At 40.1% G+C, this 20,630-nt stretch overlaps 1 protein-coding gene across 3 annotated transcripts in view; it reads left to right on the forward strand.

Annotated features, from left to right (window-relative positions):
• The window catches only part of smek1 (SMEK homolog 1, suppressor of mek1 (Dictyostelium)), a 101,898-nt gene that overhangs the window by 15,548 nt on the left and 65,720 nt on the right, over positions 1-20,630 (forward strand). For all 3 annotated transcript variants that reach the window (XM_020509971.2, XM_020509972.2, XM_020509973.2), the window contains exons 2-3: positions 8,634-8,689; positions 17,058-17,156. In XM_020509971.2, the coding sequence (XP_020365560.1) occupies positions 8,634-8,689; positions 17,058-17,156 (155 nt within the window). The remainder of the gene's footprint in view (positions 1-8,633; positions 8,690-17,057; positions 17,157-20,630) is intronic.

Genomic DNA, 20,630 nt, shown 5'->3' on the forward strand with positions numbered 1-20,630 from the left:
CGTTGCTGGGACTTTTGTTATTTGTTTACACAAGTGATCTGGATGTGAATGTACAAGGCATGATTAGTAAGTTTGCGGATGATACAAAATTAGGAGGTATCCTTCATCACGAAGTAGGTTATCAAAAATTACAGAGGGATCTTGATCAGATGGGGAAGTAGGCTGAGGATTGGCAAATGCAATTCAATACAGATAAGTGTGTGGTGTTGCACTTTGGAAGGTCAAACCAAGGTAGGACTTATGCAGTAAATGGTAAGGTCCTGAGGAGTGTTGTGGAACAGAGGGACCTAGGAGTACAAGTACATAGTTTGTTGAAAGTGGTGTCACAAGTGGACAGGGTGGTGAAGTAGGCAGTTGGCATGCTAGCCTTCGTTGGTCGAGGCATTGCGTATAGGAGTTGGGATGCTTTGTTACATCCCATTGGTGAGGCTGCACATGGAATATTGTGTCCGGTTTTGGTCACCCTGTTATAGGAAAGACATAGTTAGACTGGATAGTGCAAAGAAGATTTACGAGGATGTTTTTCCTTTCATAAATCAATAGAAACTTGCGTGTTCATCTCTGGCTAATACTCATATTCTCTCTTCTCTTTCCTCATTAGCTTCTTCTTCATCCTTTTCTAGGTCCTAATTTGCTTCCAATTCTCAGCCTTATACTTTCTGGCATTCTTATAAACTACTTTGTTCTATCTAATATAGTTTCTAATTTATTTCATTCATTCATGGTTAATTCACCTTTCTGTTTGTGTGTTTGTGCTTTAGAGGAATGTACATCCGTTGTTGACCTTGAATTTCTTTCGATCAGCCCCTCGTCCCAAGGATGATTCAAGTGAACCTTCTCTGAACTACATTTAGTGCAATTGTACTTTTATCTTAAACAATGAGATCAAATTAAAATGCGTGGGTTAGGAGGTGATGTATTTGCACAGTATTGGTTAACAGGCAGAAGATATTAGAAATAATTGGGTCATTCTCACATTGGCAGGCTCTATCTCACGAGGAACCGCAATAATCTGCAGTTGGGGCCCTACCTCATCATAACATATATTGATGATTTGGATGTGGGGAACCAAATGTAATATGTCCAAATTTGCCAATGAAACTAAATGAAGTGGGAAGATGTTTTGTAAGGAAGATGTAAAGTGCATCAGGAGGATTTAGTCAAGCTTAAGTGGATAAGAACATGACAGAGTGCATGGAAAAATATGAGGAAAAGTTGTGCAGAATATTTCTTAGAACAGCGGGATTGGAAAGTATAAATGTACATCTCACATCTCCTTTAAACTTCCCCCTTTTTCCTTAAACCTATGCATCTTAGTAATTAAAAAGACTCCGACTATCCATTCTATCCATCCCTCTTATAATTTTATAAAATTATATCAGGTCGCCCCTCAGCCTCCAAAGTTGAAATGAAAACAAACCAAGTTTGCCTAATCTGTCCTCATAACTAACAAAGCCCAAACCAGGCAATATCTGAGTAAACTTTTTCTGTACCAGCTCCAAAGCCTTCACTTCCTTCTGGTCTTGTGGTGACCAGAACTGTACACAATATTTCAAATGTGGCATAACTAAAATTCTATACAGCTGGAATGTGACTTGCCAATTTTTATATTCTTATGGCTTGACCAATGAAGGCAAGCATGTCAAACATCTTCTTTGACCAACTTATCCACTTGTTTCACAACTTTCAGGGAACTGTGGACCTGTATGCTTGAATCCCTCTGTATGTTAATGAGGGTTCTGCCATTTCCTGTGTGGAGTCAGAGTTGTACAGCATGGAACAGACCCATTCAACTCGTCCGTGCTGACCAGATATCCTAAATTAATCGAGTCCCATTTGCCAGAATTTGGCCCATATCCCCCTAAATCCCACCCATTCATATACCCATCCAGGTGTCTTTTAAATGTAATTGTACCCGCCTCCTACACTTCCTCTGGCAGTTCATTCCATACACGCACCATCCTCTGCGTGGAAAAAGTTGCCCTTCAGGTCCCTTTTTTAACTCTTTCCCTTGTCAACATAAACATATGCCTTCTAGTTTTAGACACTCCTGTTCATCCTACCCATGCCCCTCATGATATTATAAACCTCTGTATGGTCACCCCTCAGCCTGCAATACTCCAGGGAAAATAGCCCCAGCCTGTTCAGTCTCTCCCTGTTCAGTTCAAGCCCTGCAACCCTGGCAACATCCTTGTAAATCTTTTTTGAACTCTTTCAAGTTTCACAACATCTTCCCTATAGTAGGGAGACCAGAATTGAACGCATTATTCCAAAAGAGGCCTAACTAATATCCTGTACAGGGGCAACATGACCTCCCAACTCATTGCACTGACCAGTAAAGGCAATCATACCAAACGCTTTCTTCATGACCCTGTCTACCTGCGACTCCACTTTCAAGGAACTATGAACTTGCACTCCAAGCCTGCATTAGACCTTCAAAAATACATCACCTCACATTTGTCTGGATTAAATTCCATTTGTTATTTCACTGCCCAATTCTCCAGCCTATCTATACCCTGCTGTATCCTCTGGCAATCTTCCTCACTATCCACAGCTCTCCCAATCTTTGTGCCGTCTGCAAACTTACTAATCCAACCATCCATGTTCTCCTCCAAATCATTTCATATATATTTTACAAACAACCAGGGTCCCACTGCTGATTCCTGCAGAACACCACTGGTCACAGATTTCCTGTCAGAAAAACAGTCTTCCACCTCTGCTCTGTCTTCAGTGAGCAAGCCAGTTCTGTATTCATCTTGCAAACTCTCTGCGGGTCCCATGTAACTTCACCATCTGTATCAACCTGCCAAAAGGGGCTTTGTCAAAGGCTTTGCTAAAGTCCATGTAGAATCATCTTCTTTCCTGCCCTCATCAATTATCCTTGTCACTTCCTCAAAAAACTCAGTGAAGTTAGTGAGACAATCAATCAAACTTGTGAGAAGCGAACAAGTTTGACACCATCAAGGACAAAGCATCCACTCCTTCCACCACCGATGCATTTTTCTAAATGTAAGTAAATCTTCTCCAATAATTTCCCTACCACTGAAGTAAGGCTCACTCTGGGATTATCCCTGTTGCCCTACTTAAACAAAGGAACAACATTGGCTATTCTCCACTCCTCTGGGACTTCTCTTGTGACTGAAGAGAATACAGTAATTTCGTATAAGGGGTATCATATTGACAGTTTTCTAATTCTTTGGTGCTTCTCCAGAATCCAAGGAATTTTGGAAAAATATAACCAATGGATCTCTGGCTGTTTCTTTTAAGATCCTAAGATCAGGGCCGGGGGATGTATCTGCCTTTAGCCATATAGGTTTACCTGATACTTTTTTTTTTAGTGGTGATGATTGAGCATTCCATTAATACTAAAGAATACAGTAGAGGAATTAAATACCGTCACCACCACGAAGTATCTTCCACCACAAAGACTGATGCAAAATATCGGTTTAACTCCTCTACCTTTTCTTGTTCCCCAAAACTGCCTCCCCAGATTCATTTTCCACTTTGATCGCTCTCTTCCTGTTTATATATTTAGAGAAGCTATTATTGTCAGTTTTTATATTCGTCGCTAGTTTGCTCTCCGAGTTTATTTTCTCTGTCTTTATTATCCTTTTAGTCCTCCTTTGAATTTAGCCCTGCCTTTAGGGCTATCATTGACTTTGGCCTTCTTGCATGCTTTTACTTTCAACAGAATACTCTCCATCACCACCTTGATTAGCTAAGGTTGTGTTTATCCCTCTCTTAGAATCTTACAGGGGTGCATTTTTGCTGAGAGTCATGAATTATGTCCTGAAATATCACTGCTGGCTTACTGTCATTCCTGCTGATCTTTCCACCCAGTTCACTTTTTAGCTAACTCTAAACTCATTTCATTGTAATTCTCTTTATTTAAGTTAAACATAATTTCTGATCCAAGTTTCTCTCTCTTGAACTGAATATTAAATTCCATCATCTTCTAATCTCTGCTTCCTAGAGAATCGTTTATTAAATCTGCCTTGTTACCCAGTATCAGATTCAAGATAGCCTGCTCCCTGATTGGCTCAATGACATATTGCTCTAGGAAACTATCTCTATACATTCCATGAATTTGTTGTCATAGCTACCCTTTCCAATTTGGTTAGCCCAATTAGTATAAAGATTAAAGTCACCGATAATTATTGCTCTTTTCTTTTTATATACTCCTTATTTGTTGCTTTATAGCCTTTCGAACAAAGTGGCTACTATTTGTTTGGGAGTCTGTACACTACTTTTATTGTCTTCTTTCCCATGCTGGTTTTTTACCTTCATCCAAATAGACTCTACATGCAATCAAACAATACACATACAATCCCTACAGTGTGGAAGCAGGCAGTTTGGCCCAACAAGTCCACACTGACCCTCCGAAGAACATCCCACCCAGACCCATCCCTCTACCCTGTCCCCCTAACCCATCCCTCTAACCCTGCATTTCCCATGGCTAACACCCCTAATCTACACATCCCTGAACGCTATGAGCAATTTAGCATGGCCAATCCACCTAGCCTGCACATCTTTGGACTGTGGGAGGAAACCAGAGCACCCGGAGGAAACCCACGCAGGCACGGGGAGAATGTGCAAACTCCACACAGACAGTCACCCGAGGAATTGTACCCTGGTCACTAGCGCTGTGAGGCAGCAGTGCTAACCACTGAGCCACCGTGTCGCCGTTACATCATCTGAGCCTGGATCATCTCTCACAACTGTCTTCATTTCATCTCTTATTAACACCCTTTTCCACCCCTTCTCCCTCTCTGAATAGTGTTAAGTTAATGTTAAGTCCCCAATTTTGATCTCCTGATAACTATGCATTTCATAATGACTTTGAGATCATATTCATTTTCCTCAGTTTGTGCCGTCAGTTCACCTACCTTATTCCAAATGTTTCGTGAATTAAGATACAGAGCCTTTTAGATTGTTGTATTATCAAGATTTTCTACACTTTTCTGGTTCCTTGATGCAATATGACATTCTCACATTCTCACATTCTGTCTCTTTGTTACTAGGAAAAAATCAGCCCCATGACTAATCTGCAATCCTACCTTCTCCTTTATTTTTGATTTTCTAATTTTGCATGCAACTGAACCCACCCCCAACTATTTAGTTTAAAGTTCTGCCTATAGCCCTACTTTATTGCGATTTGCCAGGAGTCTGTACCCACCATGATTCAGGTGGAGCCCAGCCCATTGGAATTGCTCCCTCCTTCAAGGAATATTGGCAGCAGTACTGGTGAACTTGTACCTGTTTCTCCCACAAGCAATTGTATCTGTTGTGCTTCTGCTGTGTACTTTAGTATTTTCCATCGTATTCTTTATCCTCTGCTGTTATTCAATGCAAATCTGTGCTCCTGTGCCCCCCTCATTTTTTTCTTGAAATGCTCCTTGATTATGAAGAATAACTGGTGGTATGGCTGAGCATTGGAACTGTAACTGGAGAGACAGCAACATTGGTGGAAGAATATAGCACATTTGTTACAAGTTCACTTTGGGAGCTTAGTCCTCTGCAAGTGTGTAATGCACAGCTGCTCAAAGCTACCAAATCCAACCAACTAATAGTTCAAATAATGATATGCTGGTGATTTTGGAATTTAAAATGTAATGAATTATTCTTCTGGACTTCCTGGATTTTGCATTGTAAAGGAAGAGTAGTCCCTTAAGCTGTGACTGGTGAACTTTGCTATCCTGGTTTCTGTTTACTGTTAAGGGAAAAGAAGATGCATTGTGATCAGAGCTGACCCTCATCAGCTTCATTTGTAACCACATTGATTGCGTGGCCGTGGGAAGGAAATTGGCTAGTGCAGCTCCTGTTTGCAACTCTCCTGGAGTGAGAAAAGATGCTGTAGACTAAACTGAATTATACATAAAAGAATAAGACACACAGAAATGTTATTCAAAAGAGGAAATGGATCACCTTTGTCGGACAAGATAATTTACATTATTGTCATAACTAAGGTAATATGTTATACTTGCAAATTTGGAAAGTTGCATTTTCTCCAATGTTCATTTACCAGTAACCCAGTAGAAAATATTGCGCAACCACGTGTGTTGCAGTATTTTTTCATAACCTTTTGAATTTCTCCAAAGCTTTTGGTGGTGATGGTCTATACAGAATAGAAGCCTCTGTGTTCAAATCCTGCTCTACTTAACCTCTCTGAGCAGTTGGAACCTGGCAGATGTGGTCAATGCATGTACCAGTTAGGGGGAAAAAGAACATAGAACACAGAACAGAACAGCACAGTACAGGCCCTTCAGCCCACGATGTTGTGCCGACCTATTATCCTACTCGAAGATCAAACTACCCTGCATACCCTACGTTTTACTATAATCCATGTGCCTATCCAAGAGTTGCTTAAATGTCCCCAATGTATCTGACTCCACTACCACCGCCGGCAGCACATTCCACACACCCACCACTGATAACCATCCTGCTGATAATCACTTTTCAGCATTCTCTGGAACTTGCAGGCATAGATATCAGGAAGGATAGGGAAATACTTTTCTTTATTCCTTCATGGGACGTGAACATTGCTGGCTGGCCAGCATTTATTGCCCCTTACTGGTTGCCCTTGAGAAGGTGGTGGCGAGCTGCCTTCTTGACCCACTGCAGCCCATGTGCTGTGAGTTGACCACAATGCCATTAGGAAGGGATTTCCAGGATTTTGACCCAACGACAATGAAGGAACAGCGATACACTTCAAATTCAGGGTGGTGAGTGGCTTGGAGGCAAACTTGGAGGTGGCGGTGTTTCCATCTCGGTCCTGCCCTTGTTCTCCTAGATGGAAGTGGTTGTGGGTTTGGAAGGTGCTGTCTAAGGATCTTTGGTGAATTTCTGTAGTGCATCTTGTAGATAGTACACACTGCTGCTACTGAATATCGGTGATGGAAGGAGTGGATGTTTGTGGAGTTGGGGCCAATCAAGTGGGCTGCTTTGTCCTGGGTGGTGTCAAGCTTCTTGGGTGTTGTTGGGGCTGCATTCATCCAGGCAAGTGGGGAGTATTTCATCACACTCTAGATTGTCCCTTGGAGGTAATAAAAGGATTTGGAGATAATAGACAGGATTTGGAGAATAAGGAGGTAAGTTACTTGCCACAGTATTCCTAGCCTCTGACCTGGTCCTGTAGGTACAGTGTTTGTGGTTTCTGGTCAGTGGTAACCCCATGAATGTTGATAGTGGGGTATTCAGTAATAGTAACACCATTGTATATCAAGGGGCAGGGGTGAGATGGTCATTGTCTGGCATTTGTGTGATGCGAATGTTACTTCCCATTTGTCAACCCAAGTCTGGATATTGTCCAGATCTTGTTGCATTTGAGCGTCGACTGCTTCAGTATCTGAGGAGTCATGAATGGTGCTGTACATTGTGCGCTCATTGGTGAGCATCCCCACTTCTGACCTCATGGTGGGGTAAGATCAGTGATGAAATCATAGTATTGGTTGGACCTCGGACATTGCCCTGAGGAACTCCTGCAGAGATATCCTGGAGCTGAGAGGACTGACCTCCAACGTTCACAGCCATCTTCCTACGTGCTGTTTGACGCCAACCAGCAGACAGTTTGCCCTCTGATACCCATTGTTTCCAGTTTTGCTAGGGCTCCTAGATGACAGTCTTTGTTGAATCCAGCCTTGATGTCAAGGGGTGTTACTCTCATTTCACCTCTGGAATTCAGCTCTTTTGTCCATGTTTGAACCAAGGCTTTATTGAGGTCAGGAGCTGAGTAGTCCTGGTGGAACCATTTTGGGCATTGCTGAGCAGATACTATTTGATAGCACTGTTGATGACACCTTCCATCACTTTACTGATGATCAAGAGTAGACTGTGGCGGTAATTGGCCAGGTTGGATTTGTCATGTGTTTTATGTACGGGACATACCTGAGCAATTTTCCACATTGTTGGGTAGATGCTAGTATTGTAAATGTACCGAAAGAGCTCAGCTAGGGGCGCAGCATGTTCTAGAGCACAAGTCTTCAGTACTATTTCCAGAATATTGTCAGGACCCAAAGCTTTTGCACTTTCCATTGCCTTCAACCATTTCTTGGTATGACATGGCGTGAATAGAATTGGCTGAAGATGGTATCTATAATGCTGGGGACAGCAGGAGAAGGCCACTATGGAACATCCGCTCAGCACTTTTGGCTGAAGTTTGCTGTAAGTGCTTCAGCCTTAACTCTTGCACGACTGTGTTAGGCTCTCCCATCATTGAGGATGGGGATATTTGTGGAACCACCTCCTTCAGTGAGTTGTCTAGTTGTCCAGAAGCATTTATGACTGAATGTGGCAGGAATGCAGAGCTTAGATTTGATTTTTGGTTGTGGAATCGTTTAGATCTGTCTGTCACTTGCTGCTAATGTTGTCTGGCATGCAAGTAGCCCTGTTTCGTAACTTCACCAGGAGAAGCTGCACAGGTGATTAGCTGCTGGTTTTCATTGCATAGATCATAGGGGAAGTCATGGAGTTGGTAAGAGGCTAGAGGGGCTGAGTGAATATTTACCAACGTAAGTTAACACGTTTAGAAACATAATCTTCTGTAGTTGAAGAAGGCAATTATAAGCAACATTTTTAATCGAGTAGCAAAAAGCACATATTGCTACCCTGTGTAATGTCTGTCTTTTCTCTTTTAGGTTCTCTTCTTCTTGAATCTAAAATAAATCCTAATACAGCGTATCAAAAACAACAGGTAAGGACTTGGATAAATGTATGTTATAGTTTGATATTGAAACAGCCCAGTTGATCAATTTCAGCCATCAAACTGATTACACTTAAGATTTAAAATTGCTTATCCTTGTGTTTAAGTCCCTTCATGCATTTGTCACTATCTATCTTTAACCTCTTCCAGCCCAGTGAGATATTTAACTTTTCTATGTGCATCCATGATATTCTATGCAATGTTATTGGCAGCCATTGTTTCAGATGCTAGTTAATTACTGAAAAGCACTACTAACAGAATGCTTTGGAATGTTTCCCCTGAAGTAGAAGATATAAAAAGAATACCAAAATAGTAGAGAACCAACGGGTTAATGAAAATGAGGAATTTGAGGTAGCTAATATCAAAAGAGGAAAAAGTACTAGAGAAATGAGAAATTTTGAGGGTCATTTAATTTGTGAAATTCTTTTCCATGCAAGATAGTGGAAGTTTGATTGTTCAATTTATTCAAGGCAGAGTTAGTTAGATCTTTTTTAATAAGAAAGAGAGTCAAGGATTCCATGTGCCAATCAGGAAAATCGAACAGATCACAACCAAATCCGTGTGATCTTATGGAATGAGGGACAAAGCTCTAAGGGCCAAATGACCTATTCCTGCTCCTGTGTCCTGTGCTCCCATACCTTATGTTCGTATTAAGTGGATTAAAAGCTGACATATTCCCTGGACCTGGCGATCTACATCCAAGGGTTCTCAAAACACGCTGCAAAGGCAGTGAATACATTTGTTCTGTTGCTTCAAAAGACTTGAAGAATAGTTTGAGAGTTAAGAAATATCTCAATTGTCATGGTGCAGAAGGCGGCCATTTGGTTCATCATGTCTGCACCAGCTTCCTGAGCATCATGGCTTTGTGCCCTTTCCTTGTAACCCTGCACCTTAAGTAGGCATTATTTAAATAGAAATAAATACCTCAATTAAACTTGCATCCGCCATACATCCAGGTAGTGCATTCCAGACCCGAACTGCTCGCATTGTGTTTACCACTTTTGCAAATTGCTTTTTGCATCTGTGCCATCTAGATCTTGGATTTTTTTTATGAGCGGGAACAATTTCTCCCTGTCTGCTGTATCCAGACCCCTCATAATTTTAAAAGAAAAATCAATAAATCTTCTCCTTGCCAAGGTAAGCAGTCCAAATTTCTTCGATCCATCTTCATAACTGAGATTCCTTGTCCCTGGAGCCATTCACAGAAACAGAATATGCTGAAAATCTTATAAAAGTGGCAGTACAGTGGCTCAGTGGTTGGCATTGCTGCCTCACACAGCCAGGGATCCTGGTTCAATTCAACCCTTGGGTGACTGTCTGTCTGTTTGGAGTTTGCATGTTCTCCACGTGTCTGTGTGGGTTCCCACCTGCTGCTCCGTTTTCCTCCCACAGTCCAAAGGTGTGCCAGTTAGGTGAGTTGGCTATACAAAATTGCCCATAATGTCCAGGAATGTGTTGGCTAGGTGAATTTGACATGGGGAATGCAGGGTTACAGGGATAGGGTAGGGGGTGGATCTGGATGGGATGCTCTTTGGAGGGTCAATGTGGACTGAATGGGCTGAATGGCCTGTTTCCACACTGTAGGAATTCTGTGATTCTGTAAAAGATGTATTAACAAGGTATTTTGATAATCATAATGGGAATTGGCAGATTCAACATTGCTTTCAGACATTGTTATATCTGATGAATTAACAGGATTACATAAGGGAGAACCACCGATTATAACATATCTAGACTTTGCCAAGGTGCTCCATAAAAGGTTATTCCGCAGCATTTATGAAGTTTAAGTACTATGTTAGCATGAATAGAGTATTGGTTCATAAAGTAGAACAAGGATCTATGATTTTATAACGAGACATTTTCAAATTGACAGACTGTAACTAATGGGGTGCCATGAGGATCAGTATTGGGGCTTTAGCTGTTTGCAGTTTATAATCACTTGAGTAAATGTATTTTGAGTTAAGTGTCTAAGTTTTATTATGCAAGTTAGGTGAGACAGTACTTGAAACATGAAGATGTACTGAAAAATGAATAGGTTAAATGAGTGGGCAATAAACACCAGATTGAGTATGATGTGGGGAAATATGAGGTTATGCACATTTGTAGGAAGAATGGAAATTCTTTTTTTAAAAGATTGAGAAATTTTAAATGTGCTGTTTGGTGAGATTTAGGTGTCTTTCTCCAAGAAAAGCAGAAATGTAATATTGCAAGTGTTTAGAAAGACATTGCATGTTGGCTGTTTGCAAGGGGCTAGAGTGTGTGTTAAGGGAATTATTGTAACACTTGTACATGGTTTCGGTGAAAGCACACCAGGAGTCCTCTAATGTTTTGATCACCTTGTCTAAACAAAGATAGACTTGAATTGGAGATGGTACAGATCAAGGGGTCAAGGATTAACTATAGGAATGACAGGGTTAACCATGATGAGTAAATTGTGCCAATACTTTCTGGAATTTAGAAGAATAAAATATACCCATGGGGCTTCATAGGGTATATGCGAAGAAACCTCCTTCACTGGAGAATTTTGAATTAGAAGCCACGATAATGGATAGCTTAGTTAAGGCTGACTTGAGAAACTTCTTCACGAGGATTAAGACCGTAAGACATAAGAGCAGAAGTAGGCCGTTCACTCTATCAGGTCTGCTCCGCCATTCAGTGAGAACATGACTGATCTGATCATCCTCAATACCACTTCCCTGCGTTTTCCCCATAAGCCTTGATTCCACTATTGATTAAAAATCAGTCAACCTCAACCTTGAAAATACTTAATGGCCCATTTCCTAAAGCCCTCTGGTAAAGAATTCCAGATTCACAACCCTCAGATGAAATTCCTCCTCAACACTGTCTTAAAGGTGCAACCGCTTATTCTGAGATTTGGTCTTCTGTTCTTAAACTCTTCCACAAGGGGAAACAACCTTTCTGCATCTATCCGGTCAAGTATCCTATGAATCTTGTATGTTTCAACAAGATCGTCTCTCATTGTTTTATATTCTACTACTACATACCCGATCTATTCAACCTCTCCTCATTATACAGTCCCTCCATATCTGGTATTAGCCTGCAGTAAGCCTTCTCTGGACTGCCTGTAATGCCAGTATATCTTAAATTAGATCAGGGGCCCAAACAGTTTAAAGCATTTCAACTGTGGTCTGACCAGTGCCTTGTATGGTTTTGGCAAAACTCCCCTACGTTTATGCTCCATTCCCTTTGATATATAAAGGCCAACATTCTATTTGCCTTCCATATTTCTCATGGAACTTGGATACTAGCTTTTTGTGATTCTATGAATCTTTACTCCAGCGAGTCACAGATACTCAATCTTTAAATATCTTGAGGACGAGTAGGTGTAAAGATATAAGAATGCCCCTTCTGTCAAGTCACTTTCTGAAACCTACCTGTTTGATCAGGATTCTGGTGATGTGCCTTAAAAGCTCTATAAATCCTACTCATGGATCTACAGGGAAGGCAATGGCCTAGTGGTATTATCTATCGCTGGACTGTTAATCTGGATAATGTTCTGGGGACCCAGGTTAAAATTCCGCCACGGCAGATGGTGGAATTTGAATTCAATAAAATACCTGGAATTAAGAATCTAATGATGACCGTGAATCCATTGTTGATTGTCAGGAAAAACCCATCCGATTCACTAATGTCCTTTCGGGAAGGAAACTGCCATCCTTACCTGGTCTGGCATACATGTGACTCCAGACCCACAGCAATGTGGTTGACTTTAAACTGCCCTTTGGGCAATTAGGGATGGGCAATAAATGCTGCCTGGTCAGCAACGCCCTCACCCCGTGAATGAACAAATAAAAGTTCACTTGTTGCAAATCTTTGCATGGAAGAACATGACCCTTGTGCATTCCTGTATGCTGTAGGAAGAAACTAGCTTTTTTTATTCACCCTTGAGCTGTGGGCGTAACTGACTGGGCCAGAATTTATTGCTCTTAGTTGTCCTTCAAGGTGATAGTGAGCTACTTTCTTGAGCTGCTGCAGTTCATGTGCTATAGTTAGACCCACAATGTCATAAGTGAAGCAACAACACTGAAGGAATGGCAATATATTTCCAAGTCAGGATAATAAGTGTCTTGGAAGGGAACTTAGTGTGATTCCCCTGTGTGCTGTCCCTGTTTTTCTAGATGGAGATAGTCGTGGATCCGTTCAGTGCATCTTGTAGATGGTACACTCTGATGCTATTCACTGTTAGGGTTGGTGGGAGTAGACGTTGGTGCCAATCAAACCGGCTACTCCTGAATGGTGTCATGCTTCTTGAGTGTTGTTAGAGCTGCACTCATTCAAGCAAGTGAGAAATAATCCATCACATATCCAACTTGTGCCCTGTAGATGGTAGACAAGCTTTGGAGAATAAGGAGGTAAGTTACTTGCTGCAGTATTCCTAGCCTCTGACCTGCTCTTACAACCACAGTACTTAGATGATTAATTCAGTTTGACTTCTGGTCAACAGTAACTCCCAGGATGATAGTGGGGCATTTAGTGACGCTAATGCCCTTGACTGTCAAGGGGCAGTGGTTAGATTGCTCTTGTTGAAGATGGTTATTGCCTGGCATTTGTGTGGCACGAATGTTACTTGCCACTTGTCAGCCCAAACTTGGATATTGTCCAGGTCTTGCTGCATTTGGTCATCGTCTATTTCACTATCTATGGAGTCCCGTATGGTGCTGAACATTGTGAAATCAGCAGCAAATGTCTCCACTTCTGACCTCATGACAGAGGGAAAGTCATTGATGAAGCAGCTGAAGATGGTTTGGCAATGGAAACTTGGCCTAGTGGTAGCATCCCTCTGAGCCAGAAACTCTGGATTTAAGTCCACCTGCTCCAGAGATGTGCATTAACACTAAACTGATTGATATAAAAATAGCGACACTGAGGAGCTCCTGCAGAGATGACCTGAACTCTGAACAGAGTTGTGGCAGTTCCCTTTGCGCAAGGTATGACTCCAACCAGTGGCAAGTTTTTCCTCCAGTTCCCATGGACTTCAGGCTCCTTGATGCCAAACTCGGGTGAATGTGGCTTTGATGTCGAGGGCAGTCACTCACCTTACTTCTGGAATTCAACTCGTCTGTCTATGTTTGAACCCAGGCTGTAAGTTCACGAGCTGAGTGACCCAGCAGAAACTAAATCGAGTCATTGCTGAGTAGGTGCTGCTTTATAGCACTGCTGATGATGCCTTCCAAGATGATCGAGAGTAGACTGATGGGACAGTAATTAGCTGGGTTGGACTTGTCATTTGTTTTTATGTATAGGACATACCTGGGCAGTTTTCTACATTGTCAGTTAGATGCCAGTATTGTAACTGTATTAGAACATCTTGGCTCTGACCTTGGCAAGTTCAGGAGAACAGGTTTTCAGTACTGTTACCAGGAATTTTTCAGGGCCAGTAGCCTTTGCTGTATCCTGTACCTCCAAGCAGTTCTTGATCATGGAGTGAATTGAATTGGCTGAAGGCTCTCCTCTGCTTGCTGTTATGTCATAGGAAAGTGTTGAAGTTAGGAGAATCCAGACCATCAGCCTTTCAGATGTCAGGTAAAATTTTCATCCTAACTTTTAATTGTGAACATTGCATTGATTACAGTAGATAACAATTAACAGTCAATCAACAAAAATATTGGATGTAAAAGTTGCATTTAAAGTTAAGTTTGAATAGAGACTAATTAACTCTTGTGCAGTTGACACTGTCGTGATTGCACCTAATATTTAAATAGGGACAGTGATGTATTTGTGGTGCTGAACCAGTAAGTATAAAGGATGTAGTTCACATCCTACCACAGCAATGGTGAAACTGAAAACAGTTTTTTACTTTGTATGAGCACACAAGGTAAGGTGAAAAAATATGAATATTGTTGGCTTCTTGTTGAAGTCTAGCTGGTATACTGCACTCAAGTCCTTCAGCCAAGTAAACCCTTCCCGTATTATATGCTGCATGTTGATTCTCAATGTTTATTGAGTATCTTAGCAACTCAGTTGTAAAAAGACATTTGCCAGTGCAGTGAATGCAGCTTTGCTTACATTTTCCCCACTCCACATCAGCACCAACAAAAATGAAATGCTTTTAGTCAGTTGCCTGATTACTGATTGTTGGTGTTGCCAGATTTTTCAAACATGAAATCTTAGTTTGCTTTTTATTTAGATGATTGTTTTGAGTTCTTAATCACTGTGCAGCACCAGGGTATTTTTTTCCTCTCCTGCTTCAAAATATTTAGAGGACAGGCATAATGAGAAGGTTGCTATGGATACTGCAAGGCCATTCTGAGACTGAGTGCACAGCTGTTTTGATGTATTTTTAAACTGGTGGCTGGGGGTTTTGATCAAATTACTGCCTCCATTACACAGAACAAATTACATGTTCCTTATATAACAAGCGTGCATTGTTGTGTCTGCTGTTCTCGCCTGAGTATTGTACTAAGTGTTTTACTGTGGTGCATTTTTCATGAAAAATGGATTACTGTTAATTTTAGAAATATCCAGCAATTTAAATAATTGTTCACCTGTGTGGAATTTTAAATTTACTGTACTCTGATATATCGATTTAAACTTGTAGTAGGACACCGAATGGCTTAATCACGGAAATAACTTATTAAATTTTGGAGTACCTTTACTGTTTCAAGTACAGGCTATCAGTCATATTCTTTAACTTGGTGGAGTTAGTTATAGTTCTGTTTAGCTGTCCGCAAACTTGTAGTTTATTCTGTATTGTTTATTAAATGATTACTTTTTGACTAGTAACATTTATTGCTTGCAATCTTTGCATGGGAGTAATAATTTCTAAGCATCGTCTCCCAGAAATGATTGATTTTTTTATTCTCTTAAATATTGTTAGTGGTATTCACAGCTTTTTCTTTTCCATGGTTGGTGAACTATAACAAATGAAAAATTAAAGTAGAATTCATATTTTATATTTGTGCCAGAAAAAAATGGCTAAATAGTTCATAATTTTGGTTTTGATGGATTGTGTCCAATGTATTGGGGAGAATAGATGAAGAGTAAGGAGTAATGCAGCAGAATAGGCTAGGAAAATCGTAAAATCAAAGTTAGAGTAAGATAAAATGCCTGGAAAATGAATAGAAGTTTAAGATGTTTTATTGATACTCTTGGCTATTTCACAAGTCTGCCTTGAATAACAAAAATTGCATATGAAAATGTGTAACAAAATGAGTTGATATTCGAATGAAAATAATAGTTCTACTGCAAAATAAAATTTGCTTTTCTCGGAGGAAAGGTGTGATTTTAATCTGAAACTTATACTGCGTTGTCAAGGTAGAAATTGTGCACACTAAATTTGTGTTTTGTTCCACTTGTCAACTCACAAAAAAAAAAGTGTTACCTGGCAAAATAACTTTTTTCAGATTTATTCACTGGAAATTATTTATTTTAATCCTTTTGTTAATTTTGTTCATTTTGTAAGAGGGATTTCCTTAAAACTAGATCTGGCTTGCATTCAACCTGTGGCAATAAAGTATAGAATTATTTTTCACTCTGTCAGGCTTGCTAATCATTTTGCAACCTGTGTATATTTGCACTTTTTCCATTAAACAAGCTGACATATAATAAAGAAATTGTTACACTTAAATAAAAACAGAAAATGATCAAAATATTTAGGAGGTCTGGCATCAGCTAGTGAAGAAAAATGTTCAGGTTGATGACGTTTTGTCAAAATTTCACACTTGGCCTGCATACGGACCATAATTAGATAAGCCAGAATTTGTGCAAGACTACACTTGACATTCCATTATCCTATTACTTTGAGTGTTGGTGATAGGTTACGACCAACGTAATGGGAATGTGTTTCCGTGTGTAGGTTTCTTAAATAATTTTTCAGGTGCAGGTAAAGAGTGGGGGAAAGAAAAAGTCAATCATTTGCTAGCTTGTGTTCTGATAACAATCCTGTGATTTTTTTTTTGTAATCGTGCTAATGCTGCAAAGTACAGTGAAGGCATGATTTTAGTTTTTTCTGCCCTTGACTGTTAAACAGCTTGTCAGGGCTTACACATGATGAACCACCAGATAATAATATGCTTTCAGACAGTTGGTGCACTGTGATAGTGCCCTAAGAATCAACCTCTTCCTAACCCTGTAAGTTAGCTGTACGGCAACACTCTGAAACAGCAGAGATAATACAGCCTTATGTATTTGGTGGATTTTTGTCATAACTTATTTCCTACAAGAATTCTGTTCCCTTTAATATTCGTAGTGGTTCCACTATTTCCCTCAGAGTTCCTGATTACTTTCTTGTAGCTAACGTCATGCCAATTTTGATATTCATGAGAAGGCCAAGCAACACTATGGTACCGGTTCTATTAATATTTCTGCACTTTTATTGATCTTCTTTAATATCTTTTAGGATACATTAATCGTGTGGTCAGAGGCAGAAAACTATGACTTGGCCCTTAGCTTTCAAGAAAAAGCAGGCTGCGATGAAATATGGGAAAAGATATGCCAGGTGAGTATTACAAAACAACAATTAAAATTATGTACAAGTATTATTAAAAATGTGCACCACCTCAAATTTCAAGTCTGAATTTTTCTATGATCTGATGCATGTTGATTATCATCAGATTCAGCTTCAGGAGCTCAACATTACATTTCCAGATTCTGAAAGTTTGGTTTAAAATAGGAATACAGTAACGTACCCCTTTCTGTGCTTACTGAACAGACCCACGTTTAATGGTGCATAATAGACTTTATATCCACTTGTAAGATGAATCTGTAGGCTCCTCTGTCAAGTCATTTTTGGCCTCTGTCTTTTCCTTGCAGCAGCAACTGCATCTCAAAAAAAAAGTACTTCCATTGTCTGTAAGGTACTTTGGAACAGTTAACTTATGACGGATACTATATAAATTCAAATTCATCTTTCATGCATAGCATCCAGATGGTGTTTTTATACAGTATGCAACTTACAGTGAGGATTATGAAAAAGTTTGAACCCAGAAATTCATTGCAAATTAAATTGAAATTGTACAAATGAACGCAGGCTAAAACGCATCAAAAAAAAAATTTAAGACTGATATTATCACTTCTAACACAGACACCTTCCAAATCGAGCAGTGATGGCAAAAGTTCTATCAGGAGGGTTTATTTTACTGGGCTGAATCGAAGAGATAGTTAGTCTAATGAAATGAAATTGGTCTAAGAAAGTGAAGTTTGAGTACAAATAAAACTAGGAGATGTAGTAGTAGTCCACTACTTCAGTCCACTGAATCTGCTTCACCATTTGTTGATAATCCATAACTCCACTTTTCTGCCTTGGCCCCTTCACCCTATTCCCTTCCTTATTAAAAGTCTGTCTGAATATATTTAACAACCCAAACTCCACAGACCTCTGAAATTCAGAATTCCACAGATTCACTACTTTCATTCTGAAATCTCACCACTGCAATTCATGAACTTGAATTAAGAAAGTTGGGGAATGTGTAAAGTAACAGCAGAAGATGACTATGTAGACTGCCAGACTGGCAATTAAAACAACATGCCAGTGATTTTTCTCATAGAATCATGCATCTCCAGCACTACACAGCAGCGAGGCAGGGCATTTAAATACTGTCTTGCCAATGTTGCACAAATGCTAAGCTTTTTTAAAAATACTCCGAATTAACAGTAGCTTTTTTTTGGGTTCGACTTCATTCCTTCAGTTGTTTTTAAATGCTGTGGCTTTTAGTATAGCATAGTTTTTTCAATCAGTAAAATTGATGTTTAAATTTCCAAACTGAAATGTCATTATGAAATTTCTGTAATGCCAGTGTGTCTTCTCCATTACTTCATGGTTTTTGTTTTCATTTGTTGACTTCATCATTAAGCACATTGGTGTAAATATTAATCCTACAATTATATCTCAAGCATAACACATGTCTGTCCCATAATTAAGTGTTGATTGCGGGAATTCATTAATTTTAGTGACTGGGCTATCTCTTTTTGGGCAGCCTATTTTTGACTGATGTCTGTGACTTTATTCTGCTATGTGTACTATTTCTAAAGGTCATGGGTGTTGATTGCTGCTGAAAATAAAAAAAAGTCTAATTCTCACTATTAGTATTGACTTCCTGATTGATGTTTGATAACATATTGCAGTTTCTATGAAAGGTTTTCTTTTGAACTGCTTCCAAAGACAAGGTTGAAATTCATTAATAAATCACTTTGTTGTAGATTTCAGCTTCAGTAGCTTTATTTTAAAAGTTGTGTTTTGCATTGTATGATTAGAATACTATAGTGACTCACTAAAAGAGGACTCCCCACTTCCTTTTACTTCGAAAATAAATACTGGTTCCAAAATTGTTTTTATAGGCCATTCGTGACAAAACAGCTCTGTACTTTTAGCAGTAACAAAAACAACCATTATTTATATACTGCCTTTAAGATAATAAGAATTCTAAGGAGCTTTATGGGAGAGTTATTAAGCAAACTGTGATGTCATTTGAGGAAGTATTAGGTCAAAATACTAAAAGCTATGTCAAAGAAGTAGGTTCTGAGTATCTTAAAGAGAGAAAGTGAGCTGCAGAGGCCATATTCTACAGCACAGGGCCAGGGTGGTTTCAACACCAGTTGTAGAGTCAGAGGTTTACAGGAAAGGGCCCTTTAGCCCATCAAGTCTACAAAAATGAAAAGCAACCACTTCACTATTTTAATCCCATTTTCCAGTAATTGGCCCATGGTCTTGTACACCTTGGCACCGCAAGTGTGCATCTAAATACTTTTTCAATGTTATGATAGTTTCTGCCTGTACCACCCCTACAGGCAGCGAGTTCCAGATTCCCACCATCCTCTGAGTGAAAAAATCTTTCCTAACTTCCTTCTAAACCTACTGCCTCTCACGCTAAATCTGTGCCCATTGGTGATTGAGCCCTCCACCATGGGGAAGAGTTCCTTCCTGTCTAAGTCTTTCATAACTTTATACGTCGCAACAGAGCGCTCCCGTTCCAATCTGCTACCCCGATCCTAAAACTATGACCTCTTTTCTAGCTTGCCCCACAAGGGGAAACATCCACTATGTCTGAGATAACAAAGTGTAGAGCTGGATGAACACAGCAGGCCGAGCAGCATCTAGACCCTTCTTCAGAAATGGGGGAGGTGAAGGGGATTCTGAAATAAATAGGGAGAGAGGGGGAGGCGGAGAGAGGGGGAGGCGGATAGAAGTTACCCTCATTCACTATGTCTATTTTGTTAATCCCCTTCAGCATCATGTATACCTCAGTTAGATTTCCTCTCATTCTCCCACACTCCTGGGAGTAAAAGCCTAATGTGTTTAATGTCTGTTAAGATAAACCTTGCACCTCTGAACTGTCTTCAATGCAGTTACATTCCACCTCAAGTAAGAAGACCAAAGCTCTACACAATATTCCAAGTGCAGCCTCACTAATACTTTGTACAATTGCAGCAACACTTCCCTACTTTTATGCTCTTTTCCTTTATTCTGTGATTCATATATTCATGCACGAGGATACCCAGATCCTTCTGCATTCAAAGCACTCTGATAACTTAGATCTTTACACGTTTCCCAATCTTTCAGCATGCCACTGGTCTTAGTTTTTGTCTTTGTTATCTTTCACTGCCTGTTCAAACTGCTGTACAAACAAAAACTGAACGAGCAATGGATGCTGGAAATCTGAAACAAAAGCAGAAATTACTGGAAAATTGCAGGTCTGGCAGCTTCTGTGGAAATGAAACCGGATTTAGTGTTTCAGATCCAGTCACCCATCTTCAAAATTGAAGGTAGCTAGGAAGAGGGTGGTTTTTCTGTAGAAGATAGGTTGGGAGGAGGGGGGATGAGAAAATGATAGGTGGAGATAGAGCCCAAAGAGAGAGAAAAACAGTTGATTAGACAAAGATAACCAAGGTGTAGAGCTGGATGAACACAGCAGGCCAAGCAGCATCAGAGGAGCAGGAAGGCTGACGTTTCGGTTTCTGAAGAAGGGTCTAGGCC

The sequence above is a fragment of the Rhincodon typus genome, chromosome 8, assembly GCF_021869965.1.
Source record: "Rhincodon typus isolate 14 chromosome 8, sRhiTyp1.1, whole genome shotgun sequence".
In the NCBI taxonomy this organism is placed as follows: Eukaryota; Metazoa; Chordata; class Chondrichthyes; order Orectolobiformes; family Rhincodontidae; genus Rhincodon; species Rhincodon typus.